Source organism: Rosa rugosa, chromosome 2, assembly GCF_958449725.1.
Source record: "Rosa rugosa chromosome 2, drRosRugo1.1, whole genome shotgun sequence".
Taxonomy (NCBI): Eukaryota; Viridiplantae; Streptophyta; class Magnoliopsida; order Rosales; family Rosaceae; genus Rosa; species Rosa rugosa.
In genome coordinates, this window is record NC_084821.1 from 45356337 (window position 1) to 45372259 (window position 15923).

The following is a 15923-nucleotide window of genomic DNA, read 5'->3' on the forward strand; positions in this document are numbered from 1 at the left end:
GCTTCCATGGCCAAAATCTCACATGTATAAAAATTTGCTGCTGCTATATCAATGTAACACTGATCATTAATATAAAGATCTGGAAGTCTTTTTTTTTTTTTTTTTTTTTTTTTTTTTTTTTTTTTTATTTAATAAAGATGAAAACAAAAATACAAGAGGGATGGAGGACTAAGCCAAGGCCAATCCCAGAAAAGATACTCCAATATGGAAGCATAGCAAGGAACATTCTAGAATGTTCATAACCAAACTCAATATATTGTGCATCACATGGCCTCCCTCGGACAAAGGGAAAGATCCTGACCACCTAGACAATGAGAAAAGGATGAACAGTGGAGGCTGCAAAGGAAGGCAGCTTTAACGAGCTTCACATGGCTCCCAAACGCACTCACCAGACAGGAAAAAGGCATCTGAACGAGAGTTTGTATGGCAATTTCAGCTGTAGGCTCGGTTTTGATTTCTAAACCCCACTTCTGCACGCGTGAAGAAGCGTGCTCCACCGCGCAGTACCAGTTGGTTTTTTAAAGCATAAAAAACCGGAGGAGCCTGAAGAGCAGGTACACAGATCGCAGTATCATACACCCCACAGCAGTCCCAAAACAATGGAAACAGTGGGGGAACGAAGATGATGTAGACCCACATTTGGACCCGTGAAAAAGCATGCTCCACCACATTGTTTCAGTTGGATTTGTAAAACACAAATAACAGAATAAGTGTCCGAAGACAGATGGTAGTATGAACCCCCTCCCCCCCCCCCCCCCCCCCCCCCAACAGTCCCAAAACTTTGAAATGCGTGACAGTGTTGGGTAAGGAGCTGTGGGAGACTTGAATAAGTGTTATCATGGTGGATGATAGAGTGAAACCAGTTCCAAAGAATGGAAGGACGGAATAAAACTAGCAGCAGCAGCTGACAATTGAGAGATCCCAAGAATAGAGTAAATAGAAGCAATTGTGTGCTTTTTGTAGGGATGGAAAGAAAGCTTAGCAGACTCCTTGAACAACTCCAAAAGCTGACGCTGGGCATCCAAAACATCAAACACCTTAGCCTCAAAACGCAGCAGATTTCTAGTGATCCAAATATACCAAATTAGATTGCCAATTACTAGAAACCAAAGCTGACGCTTATGTTTAGAGAGAGTAGAAGCAAAATCTCCAAAAAACACTTCCTCAAGAGTATTCCAAGGGGAGAAAGAATGAGAAAAAAGAAGACAAATCCATTTCCATAAAGGCACAATTTGAGGACAGTGTAGGAGAAGATGCGTATATGACTCGGCATGACTACCACAGAAAGAGCAACAGGATGGGAGGGAAAAACCTCGCCGCTGCAATGCGTCATCCGTAAGCAGCCGCCCATGAAGAGCTTTCCAAACAACAAGGCTTTTGCGTGGCTGAATTGCTTTGTTCCATATGACTTGACCCCAATTCCGACGATCAATGTGACTTGAAAAGAAAGTAAAGGCTTCTTTAGCTGTCAGAACACCTGAGGAGGAACCAGGCCACAAAAGGGAATCAGTTGTGTCTTCCACAGGCAAAGCAATTTGCTTTATTTTACCAGCAACTTGAGGAAAGGAAGCTATAAAATCTTCTGGAAGAACCCAATTCGAATCCACAATAAACTCATGCAGTTTGGCTTGGAGCGGAATGGCGCCAGCTACTCCAATAGTGGAAGCTAAAGGCTCACCTAACCAATTATCAAACCAAAAGGAAATTTTCCGACCATTGCCAACACACCATTGTAGAGAATTGAAGAATGTAGGCCAAACCTTTTTGAGACCCAACCAAACTGAGGATTTTTTAAAAGATTTTAGAGGTTGAAAGTCTTCATTTAAAAACCGAGTCCTTACCAAAATAGAAGCAGGAGAGGAAGAAGAGAGCACCTCCCAACACCGCTTTATTAGAAGAGCTCGATTAGCCTCAAAGAGATCACGTAATCCCAAACCTCCTTCCACCTTGGGTTTACAGCAAATACGCCAAGCTAGAAGAGGCATGCCTCTTTTTAAAGGATCACCAGTCCAAAAAAAATTCCTAATACAAGATTGCAGGTCACGAAGCAGGCATGTCGGCCACTCATAAATTTGGAAACTGTAGACCAAAATGCCTTGTATCACTGACTGAATAAGCTGAATCCTACCTGCTTGTGAAAGCAAAGAACCTTTCCAAGATGCCAGTTTACATCGTACTCTATCTGCAATGGCCTGAAAATATAGTTTTTTTGGACGTCCCTGGAATATAGGGACGCCAAGATAAGTGAAAGGAAGAGAACCTTGCTTAACACCAAGAAACTTCCGGATAATAAAACGACGACGGGCGGCATATTTCCCCAAAAAAACTAGAGATTTTGCTCTGTTGATTCGCTGCCCCGAATTCAAGCCATATTCCTCCATAAAAAGCATTAGATTTCTCAACGAACGCTTAGTACCCCGCATGAAAACCATAATATCATCTGCAAAAAGAACATGAGAGGGCGGAGTAATACCAAGAGGAGCTGACATCAAGTCAGTACGCCCATCCTCTGCCAACTTGGTGAGACCCCTACTCAAAACCTCTTCAGCAAGACAAAATAGAATAGGTGATAAGGGATCACCTTGTCGAACACCCCGAGAACAGGAGAAGAAACCCTCCGTTGCACCATTAATAAGAATTGACAAGTGTGCAGAATTCAAAATAGCTTTAATCCAATCCGCAAAAGGATCAGAAAAACCAAAAGCCTTCAGTACGCGAATTAAGAATCTCCAGTCCAGGGTATCAAAAGCCTTTTGCACATCAAATTTAATTGCTATGTTTCCACCCTTGCACTTATGATCCAGGAGGTTGATGCACTCTGATGTCAATATAATAGGATCTGCAATAGTGCGACCTTTAAGAAAAGCACTTTGATTTGGGGATATAATCCGAGCTGCAATACAACCCAATCTATCTGCTATAATTTTTGTGATAAGCTTGAAAACAAAATTCGCCATAGCAATAGGACGCAGCTGTGTTACCGAGTCTGCACCAGGAACTTTAGGAATCAAAATCATCAAGTTTGAGTTAAAGTGGGGGAGAATGTACCCATGAGTGAAAAAACTTTGAACAGCCTGGATAACATCCTCACCAACAATCGACCAGCATTTCATATAGAAAACTCCCCCAAAACCATCTGGACCTGGAGAGCTATTATGATCCATGGAACACATAACTTGAAAAATTTCTTCGGAAGTGGGAATTGCCGTAAGCTGAGCATTTTCTTCATTAGTTACAATCTTGGGAATTACTTGAGAAACCAAACCAGTGTCAATAACAGAAGAATCAGCAGTGAAAAGGTCGCTAAAATAATTAATAACATGGTCACTGATCTCCTTCGGATCGTCAATAACACGGCTGCCATCCCTCAAAACCGATAAGGAATGCTTAAGTTGACGAACCTTTACCATTGCATGGAAGAAAGATGTGTTACGATCACCTTCTGAAAGCCACTTAATCCTTGATTTATCACAGTAAAATCTTTCTTGATGAGCAAGGGCCATATGAACTTGAGCGCTAGCCACACTTTCCTGGGAAAGCCTGTCATCTGAAGGCCCCAAACTAGCAATTTCCTGCTGAATTCTGTCCAAGTCCAGAAAAGAATTCTCCACCATTTTGTTGACATCCCCAAATTCAGTTTTATTCCAAGCCCGAAACCGTTGTTTAAGAGTCCTAAGCTTAGAAGCCAACACAAACATTGGATTACCAAAGAATTGAGCACTCTGCCAGACATCTGTTACCAAAGAAAGAAAACTTGGATGATCCAACCACATGCGTTGAAACCGGAACGGTGGTCGCTGAATTAGCATGAGCCTTGAGAAGGACACTAAAAGAGGAGAATGATCTGAGGAACAACGAGGGAGGGTGGAGCACTCCAACTTGCGCCAAACATCAATCCAAGAAAAATTACTGAGACACCGATCGAGCCTCATTTCAACATTCGCACTAACCCCCCTTTTATTCGTCCAAGTATAAGGCAAGCCCTTAGTAGGAAGATGAATTAGTTCACAATTAGTTGACATATCTTGAAACTCAGAACAAGAAATGGCACTGGGAAGAAGTCCTCCTCTTTTTTCATGAGCTCCAAGAACACAATTAAAATCTCCCAACACTATCCATGGACCTTGAACAAAGGTATTTTTAACCTGTAGAAGATCTCTCCAAAGCAGACGACGGTCCGGCACCGTTGTCTTAGCATAAACCCAGGTGATAACACACTTGACAGTGTCCAGAGTGCAGGAAACCGTGAGCTGCTGATCAGTAGCTAGTAACACGGTCGGTTGAACAGCCTGATCACAAAGGAGCCAAATATTTGGGGGTTGGTCTCCCCGATCATTCACTGCAGCCGGAAACATCTTCAAAGAATGCCAAAAAGAAGATTTAAGTGCACTTAGATTAATAAAAGGTTCAGAAATACCAACAATTGAAGGTTGGTATCTATGAACCATCCTACGCAAGACTCTTTGAGTGGGGGCGTTACCCAAGCCCCGAGCATTCCAAAAAAGAACCTTCATAGGTTAAGGCGAGGAGTGGGAGCCCTATTGCGGGTGGGATAGCGGTCAGAAACTTGCTCCTGGACTGTTTCCTTATGCGTTTTCTTCTTTTGCTTCTTTCTCTGCGATTTAGAAAGAACAATAGTCATATCATCTTCCTTCCCTTGAACAACTACTTCATCTCCCTTCGTCACTATTAGGGAGGTGGGGCTAGAATCATGTTCATCGTCCGAAACCTCAGCCGCAACCTGGCTTGAATGCTGTATGTCAGAAGACTGATTAATTGGCTCAAGATACACTTGATCTGCCAATTGCTCAATTAAATCGTTGGCAGCCTCCGCAATGACTTCTTGAGCCAAAATGGCGAACCGATTCTCCGTGGGGTCATTATTAGGAGTTGCTGGTCTCTCAGTGGCTACTCCCCCTGGACTACCATCTCTCCCACTGCCACAAGGCTCACTGATTCTCCTGGAAACTTGTATAGGATCTTGGTCACTTTGCTCCTTATCCTTCACCCTATATTCCTGGCGAACCACCGACCTTGAAACTGTGGAAGGTTTCTCAACATTGCGAGGCTTTGGGTTGTCACCATGCAATCGTCTACAACGATCCACCATATGCCCAACCATACCGCAATGAGTACACTTGTTTTCATAAATAATCTCAATGGGGAAACAAAGTGACTCACGCTCAACCATTACCGACGTTGGCAATTCGCTAGCAAGATCAACGTCTACCAGCACTCGAGCATAGTACCCAAACTCCCTCTCCTTCGTAGCCCTGTCTAACTGCAAGGGCGTACCCACTCCACGTGCAATTTCCATGAGATGCTGAGGGTGCCAGTAGTCCTGGCTCAAGCCATACAGTCTGACCCATAGTTGGGCATGTGTTTGTGGAAGGACATCACCAGGCACAAAGTCAGGTTTCCATTGAGCCAGTCGAAAGAGCCCATCGGCAAGGGTGCATGTACCACCTCCCCAAACACGTCGCAGATCCTCTTCGGTGCCAAAGTGAATGTCAAAATACCCCTTCCCAAGCGGGACCAAGCGCCAAGGAGCTGCCGGCCTCCATAGATCAGCAAGCAAGCCCTTGAGAACGGGAGTTTTCATTGGGACAGAACCTTTTCGCAGTAGCAATCTACCAATAAGATTGGTTTTGAAGTTTTTCAATTGTTCCTGATAGAGAGCTTCATTGATTTTGACGTATGTCTTGTCACCACGAATGACTGGAGCAGGCAGTTGGCTAAGTGAGACCGAAGACTCAACTGAGTCAGAGAGAATGGAGGCGAAAGTTTTTGCCTTTGGAGGGGGTTGAGGACGAGGGAAACCCTCCTCCAAGGGGCGCAAGAAGGCCCATGGACACCCACCCTCGCTTGGATTTCCTGCGCTTGTCGCCGACATAGAACTTGGTTGTTCGGTGTTTCAATTCGTTCTCTGCTGTGTGTGAGTAGGCTTTCGTTCGTCACCCACCCTCATCCAAAACTGTTCAAAAGATCTGGAAGTCAAACAACCTTAACTTGTTACATTATAAAGTTGAGACAACAAAATGTAACAAAACTAGGAACTGCTAATCAATGAAGAAATTGTAATGCTAATTTTAATTAAACCGGATCACTCTTAGGTGACTAGTAACTGGTCTTGAATGGCTTGAAGGATTTGAGATCAAGAATCACACCAGCAATGGAGCCAGCAGCAGATGATATGGTTATTATGAGACAAACAACACTTAGGATCTGGAGGCAAATCCACCTTTTGCTCCACTTTCGTATCCTCTTCTGCTCAATGTACATCTCTATTGGGAAGTAAATTGTGAGAGGCCAGAATCCCAAAGCACCGAGAAGTCCAACGACATCGTTAAAGAACGGGAGGAGCATAGATATTAGAGTGGCCACAATCACAAAGGCAGTCCTCCACACTGATCTGAAGAGGTTAATGTTGCAGTGGCAGAAACAGGGGACACGTACTCTGATTTCTCTTGTAATGAAATTACTGTCCGGGTACTTTTCGGCTGCTGCTTTCTCAACAAAGGCAAAAAAGGGTTGGCAAAAGACTTGGTACCCGCCAACAAGGTGGACTACTATGGCAACGTTGGCAATGTCTAGGAGCCAATAAGGGTTGTAGAAGCCAAAACCAGTGAGCAAGTTCCCAGGGGCTAAGTCTCCAAAAGCAGCGTAGCCCATGCAGCCACATAGCATGTAGAAAACGGTTGAAACTGCAACGCTAATTATTGTGGCCTTCTTCATTGTCTTGGCTTCAGATGGTGGTGATCTAATTGTGTCCTGAATTTCTAACAAAATAAGAGAGAACGAGTAGGCAAAAGCTATGTTACCAAGTGCTTGGAATCTCCTCCACATCTTTTGGGTTTCAGTCACACTTCCAATGCTTATTCCAGTCATACTTCCCATGATGGTTCCGGTTTCTGCAACTTTGGCAATTCCAAGTCCTAGTCCAATTGTGGAGTAAGTGAATGACATAACCGCCGCAACAATGGAGAGCCAGCACAACTGGTCGAAGTTTGGAATCTGCGACAATACGATTTGCATGATGCCGAAAGCAATCATGTACGGGTTGCTGTTGATATGGCATGGATCTTTCCCGCCACTCTTGTGGAAGCAGTTTGATCTCTTTATTGCCATCATGCTTATAGATGCTGCTATAGTGTATCCAATGGCACTTCCGACTAGGTTCAAGTACTGAACAACTCCACAAATCTTGACCTTAGCACCACCTAGGTTGGATTTTACAGCATCCATGTATGTGTAGTTCCTTTTTCCGGTGTCAGGATCATTGTTGCGATAGCAATCGGAGAGCAGAGTTGAAGTGTAGTAAGTCACCCAAGAGAACAAGAGCAATGCAACTGGGCCAGCAATCCATCCAAGCTGAGCTATTGCCCAAGCCAAGGACAGAACCCCAGAGCCAATTACTGCCGTTGTTATGTGAGCACTTGCTGTCCAAAGCGTTCCACTTCTTCTGGGTCGTCCATCATCATCAAAGCATTCGGAGTCTCCTTGTGGCGGTATGTCTATTGAGACATCACAAACTTTGTTGTTGGGAAACATGTTCTTCTTGTTATCACTGATATTGAAAGAAGTGTCTCTGAATTTACTGAATGCCTAATACAAAGCTTCTGAATTTACTGAATGCTTAATGCAAAGCTTGATGTGTTTATATATAGACTGCGAAGCCAAATTAAAATCTTAAAAGGAGTATTAATTGAAGTCATACATGGAAATGAAACCGGCCAGTCCGAAAATGAAAATGAAACTAGTCCGAAAATGAAAATGAAAAACAAACCCAAAATGAATAGGAGTCCAAATCGAAATATGATTTGAATTCGATGCTTAAGCTGGGAGAGTGACCGTCTGTTTAGTGAATTCAAGATGTAATATTGTCTTTATATAAAATGAAAATGATACACAAACCCTAAATGAATAGGAGTCCAAAATCCAAATCGAAATATGATTTGAATTGGATGCTTCTAGCAAATTGGGGGAGCGAGCGTTTGTTTAGTGAATTCAATATGTGACGCAGACGGAATGATCGGATTGATAAACTAGGTTTACCAGCAATAAACCTAAGCAAAGATTCTGGAGTCCACCAGAGATAAAAAGAGAATACTCTCAAATTTATTGATAAAAGATAATAGATGCGTTCTGCAGCCTTAAGGCGGCTTATTTATAAGAAAATAAACCCTAGGGCGACTAACAATGAAACCCTAAAGCCCATGGGTAAAAACGAAAACAACCCGAAAATAACTAGGAAAACCAAAACACCGGAAAATAGAAAAATGCAGTTTTGAGGCCCTAAACGACCCCGAAAGCTCGAAAAAGGCCACAGGTCGTGGGATAGCGACGAGTTTGATTTCTGGCGCGATTCCCTTTCCGGAAAGGTAAGGTGCGTCCCAAACGGACTCCGTGGAGCTATTTCGCGTCTACTAGTCACTTTTCGTTTTCCTCCTTTAGCACAATCCAACTGTTCTTCAAATTGGGCTGCCATCTGTTCTGCATCAGTCTCCTCCACCTCCGAAGAACTCGACCCCGAGTTCTCTTCAGGATAAAGAGCCTCATCTTCACAAAACTCATGCAGATCAGCAACATTGAAAGTGTTAGAAATGCCCATCGAATCTGGAAGTGCAACAACATAAGCATTATCATTGATCTTCTTCACCACTTTAAAAGGACCATATTTTCTGGGCTTCATCTTGTTATAGGTACCAACAGGAAACCTCTCCTTCCTCAGGAACACCATCACGTCATCACCCTCTTGGAACACTTTGACTCTGCGATGTTTATCAGCTGCAGCTTTATACTTAGCATTAGTTGCTCCAGCTTGGCCTTAACTTCGGCTCGAACAGCCTGCACATCTCTAGCCATGCCCTCAGCAGCAACACTAACACCAGGAACCTTAGGAAGCTTCACCAGATCAACCACATGTCGAGGAACAGCAGTATAAACTAAGGAGAATGGTGACTTCCCTGTTGCACTATGCACAGCACTGTTATAAGCAAACTCCACCTGTGGCAAACCATAATCCCACTGTTTGGGTCGATCTCCACAAACACTTCGTACCATGTTACCCAAAGTTCTGTTAGTAACCTCTGTCTGTCCATCAGTTTGAGGATGAGCTGTGCTGCTACGGTTCAAAGCTGTACCAAACATCCTCCATAAGGTAATCCAGAAGTGGCTAAGGAACTTTGTGTCTCTATCAGAAGTAATGGACTTGGGTACTCCATGCAAACGAACCACCTCCCTGAAGAACAGTTTGGCTATATTGGACGCATCCGCAGTCTTCTTACAAGCTATAAAGTGCGCCATCTTAGAGAACCTGTCAACTACCACAAACACAGAATCCACACCTCTTTGGGTACGGGGTAATCCCAGCACAAAATCCATAGCAAGATCCTGCCAAATATCATCAGGAACAGGTAAAGGAAGATAAAGTCCTGTGTTTTGGGACTGACCCTTAGAAACTTGGCAGGTGTAGCACTTCCTCACGATAGTTCCTGCATCTTTTTTCAACTGTGGCCAGAAATACCTCTCCTCAAGGCTAGCAATAGTTTTGTCTTGGCCCAAGTGTCCACTCAAACCCCCTCCATGCAGATCTCTAATCAGTTTCTCTCTCAATGAAGAACTAGGGATACATAGCCGATTGCCTTTGAATAAATATCCTTCATTCACATAAAAATCTGCAACTGCATTATTGCTACTGCACTTGGTCCAGATCTCCTTAAAATCAGTATCTTCCTCATACAACTCTTTCAAGAGCTCAAACCCCACAATCTCCTGGGCTAAAGTGATCAGCAAGGAAGCCCTCCTACTGAAAGCATCTGCCACCCTATTAAGAGTACCAGATTTATGTTGAATCACAAAAGGGAATTTCTGCAGAAAACTCACCCACCTTGCATGCATCTTATTCACAGTTTTCTGACTGTTAAGGTACTTCAAGGCTTGATGATCCGTGAACAGTACAAATTCTCTCTGAATTAGGTAGTGCTCCCATTGTCTCAACGCTCGGAACACTGCATAAAATGCTTGATCATAAGTACTCCACTTCTAACGAGCTTCACTCAGCTTTTCACTAAAGAATGCTACTGGTTTCTTCTCTTGTGACAACACAGCACCTACCCCCATGGCACTAGCATCACATTCAACCTCAAATACCTTGTCAAGATTAGGAAGAGCAAGAACTGGTGCAGTACAAAGTTTCTCCTTGATTAGGGCAAAACTCTTCTCTTGTTCCTCTCCCCATTGGAATTCGCCTTTCTTCAAACACTCAGTAATAGGGGCAGTAATGGTACTGAAATTCTTCACAAACCTCCTGTAGAAAGTAGCTAAACCATGAAAGCTCCGCACCTCAGAAACTGTTTTTGGAGCTGGCCATTCTCTTATTGCTCGCACCTTCTCTTCATCAACCTGAATACCTTCTTCTCCAACCACAAATCCCAAAAATAACAGTTTGTTGGCACAGAAAGTACACTTCTTCAGGTTAATGTACAGTTTATTTTCCTGTAAAGCTCCCAAAACCTGTCTCAAATGTACCAGATGTTCTTCTTTGGTCCTGCTATAGATTAATATATCATCAAAATAGACCACGACAAAGGAACCCATAAAAGGACGAAGAACTTGGTTCATAAGCCTCATAAAAGTGTTGGGTGCATTAGACAACCCGAATGGCATAACCAGCCACTCGAACAAGCCATCCTTGCTCTTAAAAGCTGTCTTCCACTCATCTCCTGGCTTGATTCGAATCTGGTGGTAACCGCTTCGAAGATCTATCTTGGTAAACACTTTGGAACCCTCCAGTTCATCCAGCATGTCTTCCAAACGAGGGATGGGAAACCTGTACTTCACAGTTATCTTATTTATGGCCCTGCTATCAACACACATCCGCCATTGATTGCCCTTCTTAGGAACAAGGAGGACTGGAACTGCACAAGGACTCATACTTTCACGTATGAACCCCTTTTTCAACAAGTCTTCAATCTACTCCCTCAAAATCTCATTCTCCTTGGGACTCATTCGGTAATGTGGCAGATTTGGTAAACTAGCTCCAGGAACCAAATCAATTTGATGTTGAATGTCCCTCATAGGTGGTAGTTCGTTGGGCAGCTCATCTGAAATCAACTCTTTAAACTCTTCCAACATATTCTGTACGTTCTGAGGGATCACCACATCTTCCTTTTCTGCTGCCAACAACCCCTTTATCACCACTGGGCAGAAAACTTCAGATTCTTTAAAAGCCTCCTCCATCTCAAATTCACTGCTAGACAAGGTCAGGAAACTCTCCCCTTTCTTTCCACCAGACTTCTCAAATTGACACACAGCAGCCATAGCAATTTTATGACTATTCCACATAAACATCATCACATTATCTTTGCCTTTATTAATCACATCCACATCATATTGCCATGGTCGTCCAAATAAAATATGACAAGCATCCATATCAATAATATCACACAAAACTTCATCTTTATAATGCTTACCAATGGATACCGGTACCTTGTAGGAATCAGTAACTCGAACTTGTGGACCTTTCTTGACCCAACCAAGGGAATAAGGTGCTTCATGAGGCTGCGTAAGTAACTGCAAGTATTCCACCAGCTTCTTGGCTACAAAGTTTTCACAGCTCCCATTATCCACAATCAAATTGCACACTTTATTATTAATGGAACAAAATGACCTGAAAATATTGCGTCGCTTCCCATCTTCTTTAGGACATAATAAGACCCGCTGCAACACAATATTAACCTTTTCAGGAGACTCCTCCTCAGCAAACTCAGCCCCATCATAATCGTCACCTCTTCCTCCTTCTTCTTCTTCATCTTCGTCACATTCACCTATAAGAGCAGTTTGTCTCCTCTCAGGACACACATTAGATCTATGCCCAGGCTTGTTGCATCGATAACAGACATCTGTTGTAGGTCTAGCATAAGGATTATTAAACCTCTGGTTCGGGGTCCTGTTTTGAGCACCACTAGAACTGTTAGAACTGCCAGCCCCTTTAAAAGGAGGATTGGAAGCCCTAAAAGTGTTTTCTGTTTTCTGCAGTGTGGTTTTACCCTTGTCTGTTGAGGAGTTAACCAAATCTGCGCTCCTTTGGTAGTTATATCTCTGGAAAGAAGAAGCTCGTGAAGGCTTCTCTAACAACTCTGCCTTCAATGCTAGGTTTGAAGCTTCGGCCATAGTATGAACAGTTTGTAACCCAATTTTATCCTGAATAGAAGGCTTCAACCCACTGATATAGCGAGCCACCTTCTAGCCTTCAGATTCTCCTAATTCGTTACGCTCTGAGTAGCGTAAGAACTCAGCTGTGTAGTCAGCCACTGTCCTGGTTCCCTGGACACATTCGATATACAACCTGTATAGAATCTGCTCATAATCATCTGGCAAGAATCTCTCCATCATTAACTGCTTCATTCTTCGCCACGTTCTAACACCCTGCTTCCTCTGCTTCTGTCGAGTGCTCTGCAACTTATCCCACCATACTGCAGCAGTACTCTTCAATCTCCAAGCAACATGCTTAACCTGCTTGTGTTCAGGCACTTCCATAATTTCAAAGAATCTGTCCACCTGAAGCTGCCAATCCAGATAATCTTCTACACCCAAGTTGCCCGAAAAGAATGGAATTTCGGCCTTGACTTTGTAATCCTGGTCAGCTTGTCCCTGTTGTTCATATTGCAAAATTTCTTCTTCAGGCTCAGATTCTGAAGTATTAACAACAAATTCACCACGTGGAGCCCTAACTCGCTGGCCTCCTTCCCCGCCTCTATTCCGATTATTGTTGTTGTTGTTGTTGTTGTTGTTCCTCTCACCCAACAATCCACGAATTTCTCCGATCTGATTATTCATGGAATTGATGGCAGCGGTAAACGCTGCTGTAAGAGCTTCGATATTTGATTTCGTAACTTCACCCATTGCTACTAAGGCCAATAAAAGAGACAGGGAAGACCTGCTCTGATACCACCTGACGCAGTCGGAATGATCGGATTGATAAACTAGGTTTACCAGCAATAAACCTAAGCAAAGATTCTGGAGTCCACCAGAGATAAAAAGAGAATACTCTCAAATTTATTGATAAAAGATAATAGATGCGTTCTGCAGCCTTAAGGCGGCTTATTTATAAGAAAATAAACCCTAGGGCGACTAACAATGAAACCCTAAAGCCCATGGGTAAAAACGAAAACAACCCGAAAATAACTAGGAAAACCAAAACACCGGAAAATAGAAAAATGCAGTTTTGAGGCCCTAAACGACCCCGAAAGCCCGAAAAAGGCCACAGGTCGTGGCATAGCGACGAGTTTGATTTCTGGCGCGATTCCCTTTCCGGAAAGGTAAGGTGCGTCCCAAACGGACTCCGTGGAGCTGTTTCGCGTCTACTAGTCACTTTTCGTTTTCCTCCTTTAGCACGATCCAACTGTTCTTCAAATTGGGCTGCCATCTGTTCTGCATCAATATGTAATATTGTCTATGTGCAGATTTGCTCACCTAAGAGACAGTTTTAAGGGACTGTGAGGGACAAATGCATCTTAACCACATGTATTAAATATAAAAGCAGAAATTATAATAACTTAAAACTGTGCATTTATTTTCAGTCGTCAGATTCACTTGTCCCTCACAGTCCCTTAAAAACTGTCCCTTAGGTGAGCAGGCCTTTGTCTATGTGTGTGTATATATATATACACATAATTTTTCTATGCTAAGGAATCTAAGGATTTCCTTGAATAGACTCACTTTTTGATCTCATATCTAAATCTCGACCGTTCAGTTTTTGAGTCATAATGTATAGATTACTTCTACCTCATTCCTGATAGAAAAATTAATAATAATACAAATGCCGCTTCCCTCCCCCATTTAGTTCCTATATTTCACTTGGAGCTCAAAATTCAAAACGGTCAAGAAAAATATTAATTACCCTACAAAAGACAAAAAAAAAAAAAAAACTTTCCAAGATTGTCGGCAAAGGTTGTTGCACAAGTAATATATAGAAAACTAATCAAAGGGTTTTTGTCCATTTACCCTAATTATATTATTATAACCCCATTAAGTTTTTTTAACTCCCTTTTATCTATAAAGATTTTACTAAGGTCTTCCCTAATACCCAATTAAGTTTTTTATTTTATTTTTTGAGACTATTTTACCTTCACCCTTTTGTTACATAGAGAGAGAGAGAGTGGAAGAGAGAGAAGCCATAGGAGACTTCGCCGGAGTCCCGTCACCGGCTGTCGGATTCCAATCACTGGTCACCGGAATCTGGTCACCGACCATTGAATTTCTCTGAAAACCTAGCTGGAGGTCCCCAAAGAGGTCATCGGAGATTTTATAGGTCACCGGAGAGGTTTATTGCCCTCTCCCGCAATAAACATTTATTGCCCCCCAACACAATAAACCTTTATTGCCCCCCAATAGACTCTTATTGAGGGGCAATAAAAGTTTATAAAACCTCTCCGGAGGCTCCCAATTACAAAGAGGTCTTCAGAGATCTCATAGGGGGCTGGAGAGGTTTATTGTCCCGTATAGAAATTTGGATCACCGGAATGAGAACTAATCTCCTTAAAATTAGACAAATAAAACTTTGATTAAGGAAAAAAACGAGGAGATTACATCAATTCAAAACATTTATTGCCCCCAAATAGACATATATTACCCCCAATAGACCTTTAACATACCTTTATTCCCCCCCTCCCCCATAAAACTTTTTTTTTTTTCTTTTACTTCTGGGCCTTCTGCCCCCATTTTACCCGAAAAAAAAAAGATTAAATTCAGTTTAGTCCCTTGAACTTTAGGACTAAAATCAGTTTGGTCCCTCTTTTTGAAAATTAATCTCGTTGGTCCCTATACTCTCAAATGACATCATCACCCGAGTCCAAAGTTTGTATTTAGCTCGAAACATGACGTCATGTGTTGAGTTAGGGGCTCACTTATCAGATTTTAAACCCCACAAGGAAGGCAAAATAGACATCCCTAATTTTTCTAATTTTTTCTCTCTCTTTTTTTTTTTTTTTTTTTTTTTTTTTAAACTCTCTCGCAGCGCTCAAGGCTCAAGCTTCACTGAGCCTAGAAGGAGTCCCAGCCTCACCCCCATCGCCAAATCTGCTAGCGCCGCCACCATGAATGTCACTGCCACCGCCTGCTTGGTCGCCACCTTTACTGCCACTTTGGTCGTTGTGCTCACCACAAAACCTGCCTTCGAGACTAGGACCACCACTCCAGTCACCAAAACCAATATGCACAAACAAAGAATGATCTGGGGAGACCCAAACACTCTTCTGCCACCAACCATCATCATCATCATCATCATCCCCGATAGTGATACCACCACCAACGACGTCGCCCATCATATGAAGGCCAACCACTAGCACCAGTCGAAAACCTGAGAGCCCAATTCTCCGATCAGACCAACCCGAGTCTAAGGAATCTTGCAGCCTCACGTCGACAACATCACTATGCCCAAAAGCTGCATCAAAGAGGAGAGTGGACTCGGTGACGACGAACATGAGAATGGACTCGGGGCCGTGGCTCGGCAGTGATGAGTTTCCTCGTGTTCGAAACAGGTGCGCGATTCCTCTCTGCTCGCTGAACCTAGGGTTTGATTGGGCGGCGGTGGCGGAGACGGTGGTGAACTCGGCGTCTTCAAGGCTGACGGGGTGGTTGGTGTCCACTGAGTGGACTCGAAGGAAGAACATTGCGAATCGCTAAGTCGACTCAGCCGGGAAAGAGAGAGAGGCGACGATGTTTGTGGTGGCTGCGATTGAAGAGAGAGAGGTGGCGATCGTCGGCGGGGAGGGAATAAAACCTTGGGATTGGCAAACCCATTGAGTGTGGGAGAAGGATTGGGCGGCATAGAGGCAATTGGGGCTGCAAAAGGCGTGGAGGGAGCAGGATTGGTAGAGACGATTTTGGGGTTTAGGGTTTTGAAGCAGTGGTCGCAATAA

General features: G+C 43.2%; 3 protein-coding genes across 3 annotated transcripts; all 3 read right to left on the reverse strand.

Annotated features, from left to right (window-relative positions):
- Window positions 1–836: 836 nt before the first annotated feature.
- LOC133730843 (uncharacterized) lies at window positions 837–4448 on the reverse strand. Its single transcript, XM_062158357.1, has one exon. The coding sequence runs from the start codon at window positions 4446–4448 to the stop codon at window positions 837–839; it is 3612 nt and encodes a 1203-aa protein (XP_062014341.1).
- Window positions 4449–4510: 62 nt separating this feature from the next.
- Window positions 4511–5893, reverse strand: LOC133730844 (uncharacterized). The gene has a single exon (XM_062158358.1). The coding sequence runs from the start codon at window positions 5891–5893 to the stop codon at window positions 4511–4513; it is 1383 nt and encodes a 460-aa protein (XP_062014342.1).
- Window positions 5894–6008: 115 nt separating this feature from the next.
- Window positions 6009–7551, reverse strand: LOC133734331 (amino acid permease 3-like). The gene has a single exon (XM_062161958.1). It carries the CDS (start codon window positions 7549–7551, stop codon window positions 6118–6120), a length of 1434 nt encoding a protein of 477 aa, XP_062017942.1. The 3' UTR covers window positions 6009–6117.
- Between the last annotated feature and the right edge of the window lie 8372 nt (window positions 7552–15923).

What these genes read in the sequence shown, in the direction of transcription:
- LOC133730843 (XM_062158357.1), bottom strand. Translation starts at nt 4,448, where the DNA reads ATGGTTCATAGATACCAACCTTCAATTGTTGGTATTTCTGAACCTTTT.
- LOC133730844 (XM_062158358.1), bottom strand. Translation starts at nt 5,893, where the DNA reads ATGTCGGCGACAAGCGCAGGAAATCCAAGCGAGGGTGGGTGTCCATGG.
- LOC133734331 (XM_062161958.1), bottom strand. Translation starts at nt 7,551, where the DNA reads ATGTTTCCCAACAACAAAGTTTGTGATGTCTCAATAGACATACCGCCA.